At 40.1% G+C, this 19,028-nt stretch overlaps 3 protein-coding genes and 1 long non-coding RNA gene across 4 annotated transcripts; 2 read left to right on the top strand and 2 right to left on the bottom strand.

Moving 5' to 3' along the window:
* The first annotated feature begins 42 nt into the window (after positions 1-42).
* Positions 43-11,274, top strand: Map205 (Microtubule-associated protein 205). The gene is made up of 3 exons (XM_070281312.1): positions 43-2,320; positions 8,354-8,708; positions 8,775-11,274. Exons 1-3 carry the CDS (start codon positions 524-526, stop codon positions 10,199-10,201), a joined length of 3,579 nt encoding a protein of 1,192 aa, XP_070137413.1. The 5' UTR covers positions 43-523; the 3' UTR covers positions 10,202-11,274.
* A 1,251-nt stretch (positions 11,275-12,525) lies between these two features.
* Positions 12,526-14,667, bottom strand: mod (modulo). The gene is made up of 4 exons (XM_017244109.3): positions 14,328-14,667; positions 13,887-14,220; positions 13,080-13,805; positions 12,526-13,015 (listed from the first exon to the last, which is right to left on the bottom strand). Exons 1-4 carry the CDS (start codon positions 14,562-14,564, stop codon positions 12,699-12,701), a joined length of 1,614 nt encoding a protein of 537 aa, XP_017099598.2. The 5' UTR covers positions 14,565-14,667; the 3' UTR covers positions 12,526-12,698.
* A 252-nt stretch (positions 14,668-14,919) lies between these two features.
* LOC108128037 (uncharacterized) lies at positions 14,920-16,582 on the bottom strand. Its single transcript, XM_043212058.2, has 3 exons — positions 16,290-16,582; positions 15,850-16,233; positions 14,920-15,794 (listed from the first exon to the last, which is right to left on the bottom strand). The coding sequence occupies exons 1-3, from the start codon at positions 16,525-16,527 to the stop codon at positions 15,322-15,324; spliced, it is 1,095 nt and encodes a 364-aa protein (XP_043067993.2). The 5' UTR covers positions 16,528-16,582; the 3' UTR covers positions 14,920-15,321.
* An 81-nt stretch (positions 16,583-16,663) lies between these two features.
* LOC122321580 (uncharacterized) lies at positions 16,664-18,946 on the top strand. The gene is made up of 4 exons (XR_011443424.1): positions 16,664-16,705; positions 16,771-16,840; positions 17,066-18,669; positions 18,721-18,946. It is a non-coding gene; the product is annotated as an uncharacterized lncRNA (long non-coding RNA).
* The last annotated feature ends 82 nt before the right edge of the window (positions 18,947-19,028 follow it).

Below are 19,028 nucleotides of genomic sequence, written 5' to 3'. Positions count from 1 at the left end.
TTCGGGGTCGCATTGTACTTTCTGCCTGGTCACACTGTGAATTTTTCTTTCAAAGCTGAACGTTCGTGTTGCGCTAAAACCGCTTGGGTCGCGAATAATTTGAAAAGCTCTGCAAACAGAAACTAATAAGTCGGCAAAGTCAACTGGTAGCTGCCTGTTTGTTTTAAAAGGCGACTTGAAAGGTTAAATACGCGTCGAGCAGTACACTCTAACATTTGAATTCTGTCAAGAAAAAGGACAAAGCAAAGCAAGACGCAGGACAAGCGAAAATTGTTGGTGACTTTACTCTCTTGTGTCTACTTGTGCCTCTTTTTCGCTTTTCGTCGCTCACTGCTGCGTTTGTGTGAGTCCGTGTGGCTGCGTCGGACTTGCTTGTGTGTGTGTTTTTTGCGAGAATCTGCAAGAGGCAACGCCGAAAAAGAAACGAAAAAAACTGAGAAATAAAACGCAGTGGTGAATCACAACTGAATCATCTTTGCAGTACTTGCTTCTGTGTAGTCAGTCAAGTTCAAAAAACACCAAGATGGAGCACCAAGAGGACAACGCTCGTTTCGAAAACTACTTGGAGAATCGGTTGGCAGAAAGCCTGCAGATATCCGGGGTTGCCGGCGAAAACCAGCACCAGGCGAATCTGGCCGCTAGTGAACTCCCGGCGTCGGCCGATATCGCATCATCAAAATCCGATCAGAGGGACGAAGATGACGAGTGGAAGTACATACACGAGGTGCAGCAAAGTGAGAAGCTCCAACAGCAGAAACATCAAACTCTGGATGCTGGCAACGGGTATAGCTCCCATCCTGAAGATATGATTGTTGGCATTGGTAATGGTGCCTCCGCCGGCTTCGTATACGAGGAGGAGGATGTAGAGGTGATCAAGAACGACGGCGACTTTTCAACAAATTCAAACACCACTACTTCCACGGGCGAAGTGGCCCCTAAAGGAGAGCATACTTTCGAGGAGACTGAGGCAGCTCCCGAGCAGCAGCACCAGAAGCCACAATCTCCGGACCTCGGCCAGGAGGAGGAGGATGAGCAGAGCTCGGTTGCCACAACATACGGTACCAGCAGCCTCAGCGAGAACAATCCAACACCTTTGGACGAAGTGGTGCCCGTGGCCCCACTGGAGGCCCAAAATCTGGACAGTTTTGATGGCAAGGAAAATGTGGAGCCTATTGTGGAACAGGAGGATAACTACTCCCAGCTAAATCCCAATGCAGTCATTTTTGTGCCAAGCTTTGGCTCTCAACCGGCGTCCCCTCTCCCTGCTGCTGATGTCCCAGTTTTCGGCCTGAATCATAGACAAATTCTAGGTGGTCCGTTGGACGATCTGGTGGCAGAGAGTCCGCGAAAGGGCTCTGCCAAGGATAATATGGACGCAATCGCTGTGCCCGATGAGCGCGAATTCGACATTGAGGCAGACAAGAGGCCCCACGAACTCGAGCAGGATTCGGATGTTTTCGGGGAGGGAAACTTGGAGGAGCAACTTCTGAATGGCGTCGGTTCTGCAAACCCACCTGAGCCGACCAATGTGATAGACCATGGTCCGGAGACCAGCGTGGACTTGGATTTGTCGCTAGACCAAGTAACCGGTGACGGTGACATCATGAAACACTCGATCTATGGCGAACAAAACACTTCCATTGAAGACATTCTGAACTCCGTTCAGCCGCTCCCAACTCAACCGGGCGATGAATTGGTTGAGAAGGAGTCCCTGAACATTGAAGTAAAGGAACTTGTCTCAAAGTCTCCCTCTACTGAAGAGCTGCAGTTCCAGGAGGAGATTAACCACGGCTTCGACCTTCAACAGCCGCTTTATCAGAAGCCACTCGGCGGATCCGCTGACGAAGATCCCATGCAGGCTTCGTTCTACCTGGAAAACACATCCTCTGAAGCCCAAAACCAAGAGATTGAGCTGCCGGTGGAGAGACGCGACCCCTTTGCCGAGGAGAGTTTCTTGCTGGACACAAGTGCCCCACAGCTGACTCCTCAAACGAACGAGCCAATGGCCAACTTCGAGCTCAACTCCCAACTAGCTGACATCGTAGATATTACACCTTCTCCCCTTTCTCTTACCGAAGAGAAGCACTTGGTCGAGGACACCAAGGAAATGGTAGGAGACGATTTGCAGACCAGACCAGAGGAACCAGAGCATTTGGAGCTGGGTTTCGTACCAGAGGACGAGTTGGAGCTGGAACAGCCAACTGAAATCGTAGCAGGCGTGGATCTGGAGCAGGGCTTTGCCAAGGAGGACGACCCAGAGCCCAAGGTATATCTGGAGTCAAATGTGGTCGAGCCTGTTTCAGCTGGAGCGCCTCCACAGGTAAGCATGGAATGAAGTGGGCGAGGAATTCGTAGGCTGGCAATATGACTCATTCGAAGGTCTCTCTAGCTCCATGCCACGAGCAAGTCATGAATTTAGTGAGTCTTTAGGGTCCAGTTTCCTAGCTGGAGAGCATTTGTTGCAACCCCCTTAACCCTCCGTAGGTATGGCTCTTGCCTCACCTGGTCCCTGGGCGTAAAACGAGAAATCATTAAATTTGTTTGTATACTCTTTTGTCCTTCCACTGGATCCTGTCAGTGCATGTGCAATGTGCTTCTCGCTCTCTCTACTCCATTTCCATCCCCTTTTCTCAGGGTTCTCCCTATCGTATGCGCCGATACCAGCGCCGCTCCTGTGGGTGGAAACGAAGTACAACTAGGATAACGATTTTTTCGCTTCAGGATTGAAGTTTTGGAGGTCCAACCATTGGCCTTAAGAGGATATTACTCATTTAGTTAGTTCTCTGGAAACTAACTGGCCTTTGTCTGGGGTGTGTCCTCGCGTACGTCGCTGACTCTGCTGCGTCCTCGTTCACGGTCTCCCTTGGCTTTTTCGCTGCATTCGGGTGGGGATCGGGTAGTGACTGGTCTGGGCGTGGTGCTGTCGCCTCGCGAGAGAAGCAATAGACATGGCTTGGACGTAAGACTCATCAAGGACCGAAGGAAGCAATCTCATGCCACCTCCTCCTCCCGCTACCTGTTCGATTTATGTACTTTCCAATTGAGATCTCTGGTCACCTGCGGTCAATGTATTTTTCTGTACCCCCATTAAAGCTTTGGAGCTCTCTCATCTTTCTCTTTTCGTCGTCTGCAATCTGCATGACCAGTAGCCACAACTATAACAGTAAATGGCGTTTTCGACTGTTGCAAGAGTTGGAAACCTTTTCGCTTGGTTGCAAATTCCAGCTCCAATGGAAACACAGACACGCTTTCATAATTACAAAAACAATAACACCACCAAGAAGAGAGAGAGACTTGCAAACATCCATACATACATATGTATGTACTGTATGTATGTATGTACATGGCTTTGACTCCGCTTAATTGGGTCATATACGGTTTTTTTCTTGCACATGTATGTACGTCCGTATGTACATATGTACACACCATTTTTTTTATTATTTGTTGCTTAATGCTTTCCTCTCTGGCAAACGCTGTTTTTTTTTTTTGTTTTTTGTTCAAACTCTACTTCCTGTGGGAGTTTTGTCCCGCGAATAGCTTACGCCCTACACCAAACTAGTTTCTAAAAAGCTGTGCCTCGCTGTTGCAAGCTTGGGATCTCTATAGTTCCCTCTTCAAAACAATATTTATAAAAGCGGTCCATTAGTTTCTCATATTTAATTTAAAAAATTAATCAAAATTACATGCGTACTTTTCACTCAAATAACATTCGTTGCACTTTGTCTTGAGCCACATCTATCACGCGAGTCAATGAATATATTAAATCCTTATCTCAGGCATCTTATCAAATTTTTCTAAAAAAAAACAAAATCATTTACATTTCGATTAGAATCAGATTTGTAGAGATATAAGCGCTCATACATACCAGACATGGAAGTCGAGGCTGAGTCATTATTGTGTTTTTTATTTGTAAGGAAAGAGACAACTGACTTTCATATGGACGTACCCAGTCCTAAAAAGCAATCATTTTCCATATATATACTCTTTTTTTTTTTTTGGTTTTTACAATTCTAATCTTAATTCTAGATTGTTCAAATGGAAAGAGAAATTTTCGAGCCACACTTTGCCCACTTTGTGCCTATGAATTTATTTTTTTCCGGTGGTGAGGCAATTGAGCAAATTTGCTGTTTAAGTTCGTTCCATTTGACGAGTACTCGTGACTAAGCAGCCAAAAATAAAAATGCGTAGATAGTAGTTAAACTTTAACATTTCTCATAAGCGCTAATTATACATGTATATGGATCTGATAACCCTGTATGTACATACATTATGCCCGGATCAGTTTTCCTTAGTATAGCAAGGCTGTGTAAGAAGGACCTTGGTCGATTGATAATATTTAGGGTCTGTCTATTATTTATTCATTTCTAGTGTATGGTCAGAATTTTTTTTCTCTGGAAAACTTGTTCGGTGTTGTGGTTTCATAGCTGGTCCAATATGGCTCCCAAAAGCAGAACAATTGCAGACTAGAGACATTGGTATCTAGGTAGAATGTACATAGTTATGTGTAGGTTGCCTTGGAACAAGAAAGAGGCTACACCGTATACCTCACAAAACAGGCGAAAAAAATATGGACTGCCTTTAATCACCATTCTTTGCTAAAATTTGTTTGATAAACATGCCAAATATATACTTTTTTACCCCTTCAGTAAAGACAAGACAAAGAAATTCAATTTAAAAAATAAGTATTTTAGAACCTCACCCAAGACGTCGCTCCGCTTTCGCAGCTGCACCATTTTGGCCCCTGGAGAGCTCAGATAGATGCGAGTCGCGGTAATGGGGGCTCAGTCATGGTTGCTGGAGAATGCTAGCTGATGGCTCCTGTCTCCTCTCCCGGCACAAAAATAGACTTTAAATATAGCTGCTGGTGCAGCTAATTAAATATAGACAGTTGCAGAAAATCTACTCAGAAAATCCTTCTTAAAACAAAAATCCAATATTGTCTTTGGCTTTACTTCAACTAACTTTCCATATAACACCCGGTGCTGCTTCATAATGAATTAAATGTCATTTATTATTATTTTATTAATATTTTTTTTGTTACATTTTTTTAGCCAAAAGAAAGACATCTCCATAAAGCCCCGTCGAGGCCTTCGTTCTGGGTCTGAGAGGCCAATGCTAACGAACCCATTAAATTGTGGAAGTAATGAGAATTGTTGGCCAAACCAACGTTCGTGAGCTGGCCAGTATACATACCTGTGTATGTACGTACTTGGCCAGGTGTTTCATTCACCATTTGTGCCATTAAAAATTTCTTTTGGTCTTCGCCAAGCTTGCTTGCTACTCACTCTTTTCTATCTCATATTTTTTTACTATTATGAATGGTTTTCTTTCTTTTAGTTTTCCTCCATTTTGCTAGCCATAGTCTACAGACTGAGATACAAAAACTTTGCAAAAGTTAAAACGCAGATAGAATGTAACTGGCCCCTTATTTAAAATATAAAAAACTCTTAAAAAGATTATCGAAATTTTGATGGTTTTAGGCGAAACCTTTTCCAAAATGAAAGGGGGTGATCAGTTCTCAGGGAAACGCGGGCAAAAATTGCTTGAATTTTTCTTCGAGATACCTTTCACCAAATCTCAGCTCTGTGGTCTCTCCAGCCAAGAGGCCAAATCCGAAAGAAAACCCAACCAAAACGGAACTTTGGCCTTATTTGAAAATTAATTTTCTTTCTGTTTTTTTTTACACACCCATAACTGAACTCCAACCATCTGGAAAATGTTCGATACCGTTAATCTAAATGGGGAAAAACGTCCAATGTTCCACTGATTTAACTGTTTTCTGTTGACTGATAAGGATTATTTAATCTAATTGGTAACTCCTGAATATTAAAGGTATATTTTAAAAGATCATATAAAGTAAACCAGAGTGAGTCACGATAATTACTCGATGCAGGGGATAAAGAAAAAGCCAAACATATGGCTTAAATACATACATATTTGAAGTATAAATTTTAGACTGTAGTGAGAGCTCTCTTACCCGGCCCCCTATGGCGTGTTTCTGGTGTTGCATGTTAGAGTAGCTTGCCGGCGTGGCGATGGCTCTTCCTTTATTCTTTTCGTCATAATTTTCGTGGCATTTTACAGATTCAGAAACAAGCAACCTCATATGCCCTTTCAGTATTTTCCCCTTCCATTTGTAAAGGATTTGTAAGAGTCTCCATAGAAGCCGTTAAGACTCTCAAGACATTCTTCCCATTTGCTTAAATTTTTCACTAGCTTATAAATAGAAATTACACAGACCCCAACCCAGAAGTACACACACGTTTGCATGCCCAATAAGACACAGGGAGGGGTGTATTCGCTTTATTTGGTATATCTTTTTAAAATTTTCGGGTTTCCATATATAATTTTATATATCTGTGACTGTGTGCAAAACTCATAGCTTTTAGACATTGACGCGAAAAATCAAGGGTAGGACCCACAAACGTCTTTGATTTTTGAAAAGAAGGCAATTAAATAGCATTGAAGCGAATAAGAAATAGAATTTTGCGATAGATTGTAAAGGTCGCTGTTGTTTTCATTGTTTGTCCACAAAGTTATCGAATGACCTAGCATTTGGGGTATTTTATGCCTCACAACTATATTCTTTCAACTTCATAGGCGCTCATTCCATTTTCGAGCCAAAGAGCTTCCTGTGCCGTCTTTCTTTTAGAATTTTAACGAGCTATAGGTTCTTTATGTAAAGGTATAAAATAAAGACTGACATCCATACTAGACTATGATATGCATTTCTTAAATGAAATAAAATAATATAAACGCAGACTTGGAATAAAAAGTGAGTTTCTTGTTAAAAGGTCCCTGGGCTACCTAAAACTTTTCACTCAAAACTGGATGGTAACCTGCTTGTGGATTCTTTTTTTTTGCAACTGTTGAAATAAAACTTTGCACGTCTGTGTTCAGTGGGTAGATAGTTGATGTCACCGGCGTATTTTTTACTGGGTTTTCGACCAGCCAATTCATTCACCGGACCACGCAATCACAACCACATAGGAGAGCCACCGATAGCGACTTGCCGCCTTGCTGGGCACATCAATGGGTGCACTGTCAAATGTCTCTTAAAAGAAATGGGGCTGTAAATACTCATTTGGCAGCGTTCCAACCAGGATGAGAAAGTTCCTACTGAATGCTTAAGATAAAAAATTAATTTTATCGGCACCTCTTGACTTTCTAATCAGTATCTAAAATTTGGCTAAAAGTGTATTAACTTATCTTCTGTTAGTTAGTGTTACTCTTTTGTCATCAAAATTACCTCAGACTTGGTACCTCGTTAATGTACGTATACATATAGAGTCAAAGATGTCACCATCAGAAGGTTGCGCCCTTTTAGACAAAACTGTAATGCCCCAGCTTGGGAAACACATGAAAGCTATATGAAAAACCTATTTTTTGGGTTGGAAAATATGCCTCTGCCCCACCACTTCTAAGACGTCGAAACCGACTTAATAAAGACTACACCGATTTTAGTCTTGGGTCTTTTTACGTGTACGCTTCTTCTCGGCTTATAAAGCTTAAACTTTAAGCCCTACTACGCTTGAGCAACAGTTCCAAAGTACACTGACAACAACAACTGATGCAGTTCAATCGGAAACAAAGATACAAATTTTAGTTGCAAATACACTTTTTATTTGGAAACGATGTTTTCTAGAGCCCATCATTATTTTGTTTTTGCCCCAACTCTTCGCAGAAACTTCGCAAAGGGCTAAAAGTGTAGAATCGGCCAACAAGAATGGGAAATAAGAAAAGGGGAGTCAGTCGACTGGGAGAACCTGAGAGAAAAAAAACTGGGAACGGCCAGCGACTAATGCCAAATGGCCCCGGCCGAAGCATTTACTGGTCACTGACATTTTGAAGGTTTAGAGAACTTTGTTCGTGTTTCCATGCAGTGATTTTCTTAGTAGAGAAAAAGTGAAGGGAAAATCTACCTCGACATTACTCTTCATCTACTCTGCTATCCCCAAAGTCATTTCGAAGCCATTCCAATCTCTAATAGGACCATACTAACTCCGCTTGAGCCGGGTCCCCATCGTTACCTATCGGTTTTCCTTCATTTTATGTGGTTATGCTGCTGAATTTTGTTTATTATCAAACCAATAACCCCATTTGGGTGAAGTAAAAGTTCGTAGTTTAGGAAAGTAAAGTTGACTTTCGTTGAAAGACTTTATGTGAATCGAAATTCGTTAGAGGTTTCCATACAGATTTGTTGGGAATTGTTGAGCCAGGTTGCAGGAACCTGGGGGAACTTAGGAATGAAAAAGCATTTGTGGGTAAAAGACTGCCAAGTTACGTGAATTCCTCAAGCTCATCTTCTAATATTCACTGTTGACTTAATGTAACTAACGCTTTAATTCTTTAGGAGGAGTCGTATGCTGCCCCTAACGCAGCTTCTGGCAATATAGCTCAACACGAAGATGCACTGTCTCCAGCAGCCCAGGGAATCAATCCATTTGCCCAGCCTTTTACGCCTGCGTACGCCCACCTCGCTCATAAGGAATTGGATGAAATCGCGCCCCAAGAGGAGTCAAATATTGTGGAAGAGAGTCAACCATTGAATGCAGAGGCACCAACATATGATGAACTTCAATTGGAGGAGGAGCTTGTGGAAGAAGAATATGCTGTTAATCCTAGTTTGGCACCAACGAACTTAGACCTTGGCGAAAAGATCGTTTCAGAGTCACTAGAAAATAAAGTGGAATTGCCAACAGCCATTGGTGAGCCATTAGCCTCTACTATATCCGTGGCGGATAACTTTTTCAACTCCTCTTCCTTTTTGCCAGCTACTACTGATGCAGAACCGCCTTTAGTTGGTCTCGACCAGGAAAAGCTATTTGATGGAGAGGACCTACAAGGGCTAGATCCAGTTAAGCCAGAGCCCATTGCTTTGGAGGAAAAACTTCCCACTGAGGCTGAAGTTGTTCTACCGCCTAGTGAACCTGGCACAGAAACGAACAAGATTGAGGAGGTAGTTAAAGCAGATATCTCGACCCCCTTAGCTGAAACCATCATCAAGGCCAAAGCCATCTCTGTGGATTCAAAGAAACCAACAACGAAGACGGTTGCCAAGCCAAAGACTTCGGCTAGTCTTCCTACAGCTAAACGAGATACCGCTGCGGTTCCCCCTTCGGGAGCAACAAAAGTAGCTACTGCTCGCCCACGGACAGCACCTGTAGCAGCCAAAACTACTATTGGAGTCACTAAACCATTGTCAGCAGGATTAACCACAGCCACAAGAAAACCACTTAGCAGCAGTGCAGGTCCCAATGCGAAGGGGTTGCCCAAGACGGCTCTGACTAGCACACGGCCCTCCACTGCTCCAATAAGCAAACCAAATGTGGCAGCTAAAACTACAGTGAATAAACAAGGTGCCAATGCATCGACAACTGGAGGATCGGTTTCGGCGCCTGGAGCCAGGGCACCGGCTCGGACTCGCCCATTGACGTCAGCTCCAAAGTCAGCTACCAACGCCACTTCCGCTGAGGATGGAACAAACAGTTTAACTCGAAAAGTGGCATCTGCCAATGCAGCTGGATCCAAACCTCGGGTGATGGTCGTCCCGCCGGCTACTGCCAAGCCAAAGGTGTCACCGCCCCGCAGCGCTACCAGCGCTCTACGTAAAGCTACCCCCTCAAATGGAACTTTATTGTCAGCTCGCAGCCCTACTAAACCGACTTCGAATGGGACGGGAAAAACTAGCACAACAACCATTACCACTAGCACCACTATCACGAAAACTTTCACAGCTCGGCCAGCTCCCAAGTCTACACACTCAACAAGTTCCACCACCACCAGCCAGGGAAGCTCCCTTCGACGACCCCTGGGCGCTGCGACAGCCTCTGCCCCAAGAAAGTTGTCGCCTTTGAAGCCAACTACTGCTACTACAAGGGCATCGCCCCTTAAATCCTCCACAACGCCCCTTAAGTCTAAAGCCAAAGAATCCATCCCGACTAAACCATCACCAGCTGATCAGAAAATTCGCAAGAGTACTTCACTAAAGGGTGCTACATCCAAAAAGGCGGAAGAAGTTCCACCTTTATCCGACGCTACTACTGTTGCCACCAACGGCGGCACAAAGGAGGAAGTCACTGTCGAACAAAATGGAAGCGGTCCCCACCAAGTGGATGGATCACACCAAATTGTCGAACAACAGGATCAGCAAGTTCTTCCAGTTGAAACAACCGTTCAAGCTTCTCTTCTTGAATTTTAAAGAACGACACTCCGACGAACTAAGATTACTTGAAACAAAATAAAACGAAACAAAACGAAACCAACAAAAATAAATTATATTTAGGTCAGAAAAACGATACCCAAACTACTTAAAAAAAAAAAAACATTAAATCTATTGGTATATACATTGGATCTTTTGTGTTACGTTTTAAGAGAAACTAAATGGATATGTAACCTTGTGCTGTTTTTTTTATATTTTTCCCTCATATAAGTTTATTTAATTTTTTTATGGTTCCTTATGCTCCGTTATTTTTGCTTTTTGCAATTGAATTAATTTTTTATTTTGTCGATGACTTCATGAACAAAGCGCGTCTTCAAATTCAGAAGAAGACAGAAAAAATAATTATCATTTCACTATTAAATAAAGTATACCGTAACAGTAAATGACAAAAAAAAATGTACTCATAAAATAAGACAACTTTACGAACAGAAATGAAAAATTGTCATGTCATGAGAACAAACTCAATCCAATTTATCTGTAGTATTAGCCAACGTTTAAAAACGTAACTAAAACCAAACAAAAAATCAAAAAAAAAAAAAATTAAAACTAATTCAATATAAGAGCAACAATTGTGCGCAGCTGAAGAAACAGTAGACTGCTATTTAGACAAGAAACAATGAATTGATTTTTGTATCCTTATTCTTGAGGGCAATTCACTTGGAAATATAATATAATTTATGTTTTTCAATCGCGTTTTCCAAGACTTTGTAATTTGCTTAATTTTAAAATGTATTCATCATAATCAAAAACATCCCAGTGCATCATTATGAATCGAAAAAATATGTTTATGTCCTCCTAACATGTTTTATAGCGCATGTTTATTTAAAGTGTCTTAAACACAAAAGAATCTGCTTGTATTATTGATTAATTTGTTAAAAAATTTCACAGGTATGAAATTCAAATCAACAACTATGGTCAAAAAACTGTTAAAGCAACTCGAAAACCTTAATTTTTTACTGTTTCTTTATAAATATTTATACTAAAAAACGATATTATGTATTAAAAATTAAACAAAAAAAAAAGATAAAAATAACTAAAACATATTTATACAATTATTGTTTGTTTTATTTTGAATTTTTTTTTCATTTTACATCCTGATATAAAGAAGATATATTTTTGTGAAGAGTATTACAAAATCTTCAACAACTCGAATTTATTGTACTGAAAACCCAATTAGGACTGCTGAAAAAGCGCGGGTATTTTAAGTGATTAAGTTTTCCAAAGTTAAAGTTTATCTAACTATATTTACGACCAGAATTTACCCGCGCATTGTAGTTGCCCTACTTAAACGTTAGTTAAAGGTTTTGCCTTCATCCCGCTCTAGTGCCCTACATTTTCTTTTGCCTTATTATAATAATTATTGGTAATTTACAAAATAGCATATTACGAAAAAATATATTAAAAATGAATATCCAAAAACGTTGAGATGTCAAATCCAACCCAAAGATTTAAACAATGTCAACCTTGGGCAGCATTACTTTGGGCTTGGGGCAGTAACACGGATTAATGAATCCTAGACAGACTGATGGATTCATAATCTATTCTCAGTACGGGATGTGGCAGAGAGTTTGTATTTAGGACTTGATTTCCGCCAGTTAAATATGTACCAGTCAATGACTTTTTTAAGTCAATGATTACTTCATTTTTATAAACATTTACTATTACTTTACATTCATATCTGTTTCTTCATTTTAATCAACAACGTAAAATGAAATCAGAAAGGCTTAAAAATATATACAGAATCATATATATATATAAACACAAATGTGCGTGTATCATGGTATATGTGTCTTTTAAGCAGATATATAGAGAATAATGGGAAAAAATCGCAAAGCATAAACCATAAAGGCATTTACTAAAAATATTACCAATAAATGTTAATTATATAAACCGAATCATCTGAAGTTTGGTCTAAATTTGTCGTGCTGTGTTTTTTTAGAGAAATTATCTAATATATATAATAAAATATTAATATATATTATATTTAAGGAAAGAAGTGCTAACTTTGGGCGAAGCGAGTTTATATACCCTTACAAATATGGGATATAGATAGGCGATCCTTATGAAATTTGCTAGGATTTGTAGGATTTCCCAACCTAAAACGGAAGCTGGCTCATTTCCGATCGTTCATTTATATAGCAGCCGATTATAATATTTCAAGAATATAAAAGGGGAAAATCATGCTTTCAAGGGGAAGAGCAGGTATTCTAGGGGAAGTATATTTACGAAACACACAATAATGTTTAAATATCACTGCGTTATGCACCACACCCCCCAAAAACAAAGCCCCGTTTTTATTTAGGGTCGCGCTTTTATTTAAATGAAAATGATAAACTTATCATTAAGTTTTTGCAACTTAATCTTGCATTGTTTGAAAGCACTTGGATATTACAGACTTATATACTAAATTGGAAGTGGGAACACTTATCCAATATGGTACGACAATTTTAAAAATAATGTAGTTTAGTAGAAATCCTTAAAACTTCTTGGGCCTCTTAGCAAACGGCTTAGCGTAATTGTTATTTTGAGGGCGCTTGTTAAAGGGCCTCTTGCCAAACTTATTAGTCTGCGGATTAGTCGAAGGGATGCGTTTTCTCAGGATTGCGTGCTTCAGCAGTGAGTTAGGTTCAATAAAAATGGGTTGTTTTTTGATCCGATGCTCGTTGAGTAGAAATGACCGACAAAAGCCATCTTCGGTAGTGAATTTTACCAATGCCTTGTTTGTAAATATTTGCACACTGTCGATCTCGCCGCTCTTTTGGAACACCTCTCGAATATCACTTTCAGTGGCATCTACATGAATGGGAATAAAATTTAATAAACCATACTTGAAAAGTCCAAAATGGCCAAAACTTACCTGAGGCTAAATTTGTAATCAAAATGCTCTTATTAGAAACCTCGAATCGTGACAATTTCAATACTAAATTATCAACAGTCGTTCCGTTTAGGGTCAAAGCCTTTGTTATAGATTCTGGCTCCTTGTACTTGATAAACGCTAGCACAGAATTGGTGCACACAACTTCGACGAACTCGATATCACCGAACTTCTGAAAGATCTTCTCAATGGTATCGGAGTTATATGACTCGTATTTGCCCGTATTGTCGAGGACCAGGGTGAGTTCTGGAGTCTTAACAGCCGTCTGCCAGTGATAGTGCGATCGCACAGTGATAAATCGGGAGAAAAGCTCAGAGTTGTGCAGCTTAAGCGCCTTGGGAATATCATCAATAGATACAAAACGTACAAAGGCTTTTGGATTGTTACGGTTTGATGTAACTACCACCTCCTCCACTTGACCAACTTTTTCGAAAAAGGTTCTTAAATCCTCCTTGGTAACCTTGGGACCAAACAAGCCAACTACCACTGTACGCTTGTTTACATCTGAGGTATCTCGGCTTAACGTAACGCTTAAAACTTTACCATTCAAAGTCAAAGCCTTGGGTTGGGCTGCCAGGGCAGCATTAGCGCCTTCAGCGGTCTCAAAACTTACAAGAGCATTGTTTCCAAGCTTGCTCTTGAGGCGTTGAATGCTTAAAAGTGGACCGAATTTGGTGAATAAAGCAACCACGTCGCTGTGCTTAAAATCTGTGAAATATTGACATTTTTTTTAAACATTATTGAATCATTATAGTCATTATTGTAATAGTAATTTAAATGAATCCTCACCTGGCGGCAAGTTAACCACGTAAAGGATCTGATTGCTTGGTGTATCTGGAGGTGGACGCCCTGAAGGTATTTTAGGAATGCCTTCCTTTTTTCCAGCTGTTTCAATTTTTTTGCCATCTTTCTTGGCAATGACCTCTTCAGTGGGTGGCTCATCATCGTCTTCGTCTGAATCGTCTTCGCCTGCCACAACAGTGCTTTTAACCTGGCCCGGTTCAATCTCGTCGTCATCGCCTTCTTCATCCTCATCCTCATCATCGTCCTCATCTTCCTCCTCGCTTTCGACTTCATCACCTTCCTCAGCTTCCTCGTCGATTAAATCAGATGCACCTTCAGGCTGAAAAACAAGGAATCCTTAGTACACCCTAACCCATCGGAAAAAATGGACCTTTTTTCCTTTCACACATTTGTACATACATATGTATGTAGCATGAACATACATACCTCCGAGTCGCTCTCATTTTCATTTTGGGCAACAACGTCTTCTTCAGCGCCAGACTCGTCCTCACTTGATTGAAGAATCTCCTTAACAGGCTTTTTCGATTTCTTGTTTGGAATCTGGGAGGCCAGGTTTTCTTCCTCCAACTTAGCCCCGCGCTTCGAAGCTATTTTTTTAACTCCGTTTGCCCCTTTCTTAGCGGCGGCTTTTGCGGTTACAAGTGAGTTCTTTTTCAATGCCATGATATCAATTTTCTTTGCAGTCACAAATTAATTATTGCAAATACAAGCAACGACACTTGAAGAAACGCGTGTTTCGGCCGGGAAAACGCACGTGGAAAGATAGAACAAGATGTTAAAATAAAGTCGATATGGCAACTCATCGAATATTTTTTTATATTTTGTCACTGGTCTCACTAAGTTTTACCAACACTGTTTTACGAGATGGGCAGCACTAATTGAACTGCATCGAACATTGCGCCAAATTTAAATAGCTGTATACCCAAAATAATCCGCTTCATTAAATTTAGTTTATTAAAATTTTTTTATTATCATTGTAAAAAACAGTCTAAACGGACGAAAATTCGAAACTTCAATGAACTGAACTGAATATAGTTTTTTATTCCCTTGCAGAGGGTTTTATGGTCAAAAGTGTGCAACCCAGTGAAGAAGACATCTCCAACCTTATAAAGTATATATATTCTTGATATATTCTTCTGTCTGTCGATTTCTACGCGAACCAGTCTCTCAGTCTTAAAGATATCGGCGAAATGTGTATTATAACCAAATTCTCCAAAGGGTTGGCAAATTATAACTAATATTTCCTATATATTTCCGATCTTAACTGCAAGGGTTTGGTTTCCTTTCTCGTATAAAGTGAGCTCAATATCTTGAAATTTTTAATAAAAGATTTTTTTTTATACATTTTGCCAAAAAGTCATATAAATTAACCATTTTGGTTTTACTTTTTTATTAAAAATAGCTATTAGCTACAATTAGTTTATGTCCTTATTTTTGGAGCAATTTTTTTTGCCAGATTATTTAGGTGATCGTTTCCCTTTTTCTTAGAATGCTTGGCTTTCGTAACTGCGCCTACTTTGACACCTCGGTAATTTGATTTTTTTTGCTGGCCTTCAATAGCCTGCTTAGTATTTTTTCCGTTCTGCTTTTTATCCAAACGCTTCTTTGCTCCCGCTGAATTTCTCCTTTTTTCCTCTGATTTCACAGAAGTGGCAGATGCAGCGTCACGTTTCTGTTTAGCACCCAGTTTTTTATTGGAATAACGCTCCACGTTTATGGGCCTATCATCTAAAAGAGTTTGATTTAGTTCCAAAGCCAGGCCAACAGAGTCCGAATTTTTGAAACAGACATATGCGACGCCTTTGCAGCCCTTGTCACCGTCGCGAAGGCAGCGAATGTAGTCAATAACTCCGCAGCTCGAAAAAATTTCTCGCAACATTTCTTCGTTGGTAGCTAGAATCAATGGAACGATTAGAAGCAGAATATAATAAGTAAAGAACTATCTTACAATATTTAAGGTTGCCAACGAAAACAGTGTTCTTGGAATCTACGTCATTAACTTCTCCGGATCCATCGCCTCCTTTAACTTTTTTTGCAGGTGTTACTCTCAGGTGGTTATCTTTAAATTCGACACCGTTTAAGGCCAATGCACTTTGAGCAATTTGGGGGTTTTGAAGGACCACATATGCGTTTAGGGAGCCCGCTTCCTTACGCTGCTTGTGCTTAAAAAGTTGCTTTCCGCCGGCAGTTCTCAGCCTTATGGATTGGACAATCCCATAGGGTTGAAAAAGTCTCACCAACTGTACTCTTTTAGTGTTAATTGGCAAATTTCCTACAAAAACTGTGGCATCATCTGTGGCAGGGTCCCGTTTGTACTCCTTTTTTATAGCATCTATTAAAATTGTATAATTTATTAGAAATTATAAGTGGTGAGGAATGATTACTTGCCTGGCTTTTCCGGAACAGCGGCTTCAACAGCAACGTTATTTTTGACCTTATTTTGCTGTTTTTTTAATTTTTGTGCTTGTTTTTTTGCTTTCTTTTTGTTTATCTTGGCCAAGTCTTTTGCCGACAAATTTTTTGGGCTCTCCGTAACCACAGATTTTGTACTGTTTTCTTTTTTTTTATCCGATGTTTTGCTAGTCTTTTTCTTTGGCGATTTATTTAAGCTGACCTTTGAATTCATCTTTAGTACGTCGTGTTCCGTTTTTTGATCAATTTTTTGTTTTACGAGTGCTTGGTAGAGGTGGAAAAAACATCGATGTAACATCGATGTTATCGATGTTGCCAAAAATATTTTTAACATCGATTGTTTTCTGGAAACATCGATTATCGTCACTTGCAAGCGAGAAACAGAAAGCGTGGTAAGCAGAGAAAAAATCTTTGCGCAATTTTTACAAAAACTAATCTATTTTACTTGAATTTATAGTGATTTTATAGTGAACTATATTGGTGGTGTTGGTGGCAAAGTGCTTGCGTTATGGACAAGTTCATTAAAAGTAAGTTAACTGAAATATACATAATTTTATGCAAAATGCGTACACATGTATGTATATGTATGTATATGTTAGTGTGCGAATAAACTTGCATGCATGCATGTGTACATGTACATGCGAGTATGTATGTATTCTCCCTTTTTCACATACGTGTACATATGTAGTACACGGATTATATGTACATACATTCTTTAATTAACTAATTAACACTTATTTCTTTTAATACAGGAACCGGAACTGTGTTGGACAACGAGAACGATGAAAACATACCGAGTCCCAAGCGGACAAAAAAGGAAATATCAAAGGTATGGGAATTTTTCAAAAAAGGGTCAAATCAAACAGCGACTTGTTTGAAATGTGGTAAAGTCTATAAGACTTCGGGAAATACTAGCAATTTAATGCAGCACTTAAATACTGCTCATCATTTAGACAGTGTGCAAAACAATCCCAGTTCGCTGTCGCCATGTATGGACAAGTTCTTAAACAAAACGAAGCAATATGAAAATGGCTCTGCACGGAAGGCTGCAATTGACAAAGCTGTTTTAAAAATGATAGCCAAAGATGTGCAACCATTTAGCGTAGTAACGGATCCAGGTTTTATATACCTGGTAAAAACCTTGGATCCGATGTATAAGCTGCCAAGCAAAACGCATATGCGTAATGTTACCCTTAAAAGCGAATACGAGGCCTTAAGGATCAAACTCCAAGACGTTTTAAACCAAGTGGAGCACGTTGGCATTACAACGGATTGCTGGACGTCAAAAGCCAATGAAGGGTATATTACAGTGACTGTTCACTTTATTTCATCCAAATTTGATCTCCAATCGGCAGTTTTATCAACGGATAAGTTGATAACTCCAACAAGCCATTCAGCCGATACAATAGCGGCTTCTTTAAAAAGCGTATTAACCGAGTGGGATTTACTTAGAAAAGTGACAACTATTGTCACTGATAATGACGCGAGCATGGTAAAGGCCTGTAGAAATTTGGAGTTAAAGCACTTGCCATGCTTCGCACATACCATTAACCTGCTGGTCCAGGAAGTGCTGAAGCTCCCAATGGTGTCTCCGTCCATATCAAAATGTAAACGTATAGTGTCTTTTTTTAAAAGCAGCACGATTGCTTATGAAAAGTTTAAGCAGGCCCAAGGTTCTAAAAAAGCATATAGCTTAGTCCAAGAGGTTCCCACCCGCTGGAACTCTGCTCTTTACATGGTGCAGCGCATATTAGCCACAAATGACCACATTTCAACAGTGCTTCTGGTCACACCAAAAGCCCCACAGCCGTTCTCAGCAGAGGACATCTTTTTTTTAGAAGACTTTGCAAACATTTTGGAGCCTTTTGAGCACGCTACAAGGTCAATTTCCCAAGAAAAGAACGCTTCAATATCAATATTAATTCCTGTCATTTGCGAATTAAATAAAAAGATGGTTGATATTAAGCCAAACATTAAAACTACAGAGGGGAAATCAATTTTCGATTTTTTAACGGCTCGTATGCCAGAGCGTTTCGCCCATTATGAAGCAAGAACAGTCCCAAGAGTGGCAACTATTCTGGACTCAAGGTTTAAAAAAGATGGGTTTCTGTCTCAATCAAATGCAGACCAAGCGGCTAAGGCTTTAGAAAACGAGTTGTTCAACACATTGTCCAAAACACAGCACGATCCTCCAACACCACCAAATCCAGAACCGGAAAAGAAAAAATTTACGTTCCTACAGCAAAAAGTAGCTGTTAAATCGAAGTCGACCAGGACAGACGCTATTATAGCTCTGAGGCAGTATTTGGAGGCCCCAAATTCCCCGGAAAACGTCGAGCCCCTAGAGTTCTACAAGGTTTGAAATTGTACAATTTATCCTTTTAAATCTAATGGTTATTTTTTATAGACATGCCCAGATTCCATGGAAGCTTTAAAAAGCATAGCGAAGCAATACTTTTGCGTTCCAGCATCCTCCACGGCGTCCGAGAGGATCTTCAGCAAAGCTGGTCAAGTCATTAGTGAGCGTAGGAGTTCTCTAAAACCAAATATAGTGAATAAGTTGTTATTTTTGAACAAAAACAGTTTCCTTTCTGATCTCAATTAAATAATATTAATTTAAACGGCAAAAAAAATATTTGTTTTTTTTTTTCGATAATCGATTATAATCGATGTTTTCATCCCAAAACATCGACAACATCGATTGTGGCCAACATC

This window comes from Drosophila bipectinata, chromosome 3R, assembly GCF_030179905.1.
Source record: "Drosophila bipectinata strain 14024-0381.07 chromosome 3R, DbipHiC1v2, whole genome shotgun sequence".
Lineage (NCBI taxonomy): Eukaryota > Metazoa > Arthropoda > Insecta > Diptera > Drosophilidae > Drosophila > Drosophila bipectinata.
Note: the sequence above shows the minus strand (reverse complement) of the source record. Positions and strands in the feature narration are given on the sequence as shown.

Coding starts and splice junctions, on each gene's coding strand:
- mod (XM_017244109.3), bottom strand. CDS start 14,564: ATGGCATTGAAAAAGAACTCACTTGTAACCGCAAAAGCCGCCGCTAAG. Junction 14,221..14,327: donor AAAATGAGAGCGACTCGGAG/GTATGTATGTTC, acceptor CTTGTTTTTCAG/CCTGAAGGTGCATCTGATTT. Junction 13,806..13,886: donor CGTGGTTAACTTGCCGCCAG/GTGAGGATTCAT, acceptor AATATTTCACAG/ATTTTAAGCACAGCGACGTG.
- LOC108128037 (XM_043212058.2), bottom strand. CDS start 16,527: ATGAATTCAAAGGTCAGCTTAAATAAATCGCCAAAGAAAAAGACTAGC. Junction 16,234..16,289: donor CGCTGTTCCGGAAAAGCCAG/GCAAGTAATCAT, acceptor CAATTTTAATAG/ATGCTATAAAAAAGGAGTAC. Junction 15,795..15,849: donor CGTTGGCAACCTTAAATATT/GTAAGATAGTTC, acceptor CATTGATTCTAG/CTACCAACGAAGAAATGTTG.
- Map205 (XM_070281312.1), top strand. CDS start 524: ATGGAGCACCAAGAGGACAACGCTCGTTTCGAAAACTACTTGGAGAAT. Junction 2,321..8,353: donor CAGCTGGAGCGCCTCCACAG/GTAAGCATGGAA, acceptor TTAATTCTTTAG/GAGGAGTCGTATGCTGCCCC. Junction 8,709..8,774: donor GGAATTGCCAACAGCCATTG/GTGAGCCATTAG, acceptor CCTTTTTGCCAG/CTACTACTGATGCAGAACCG.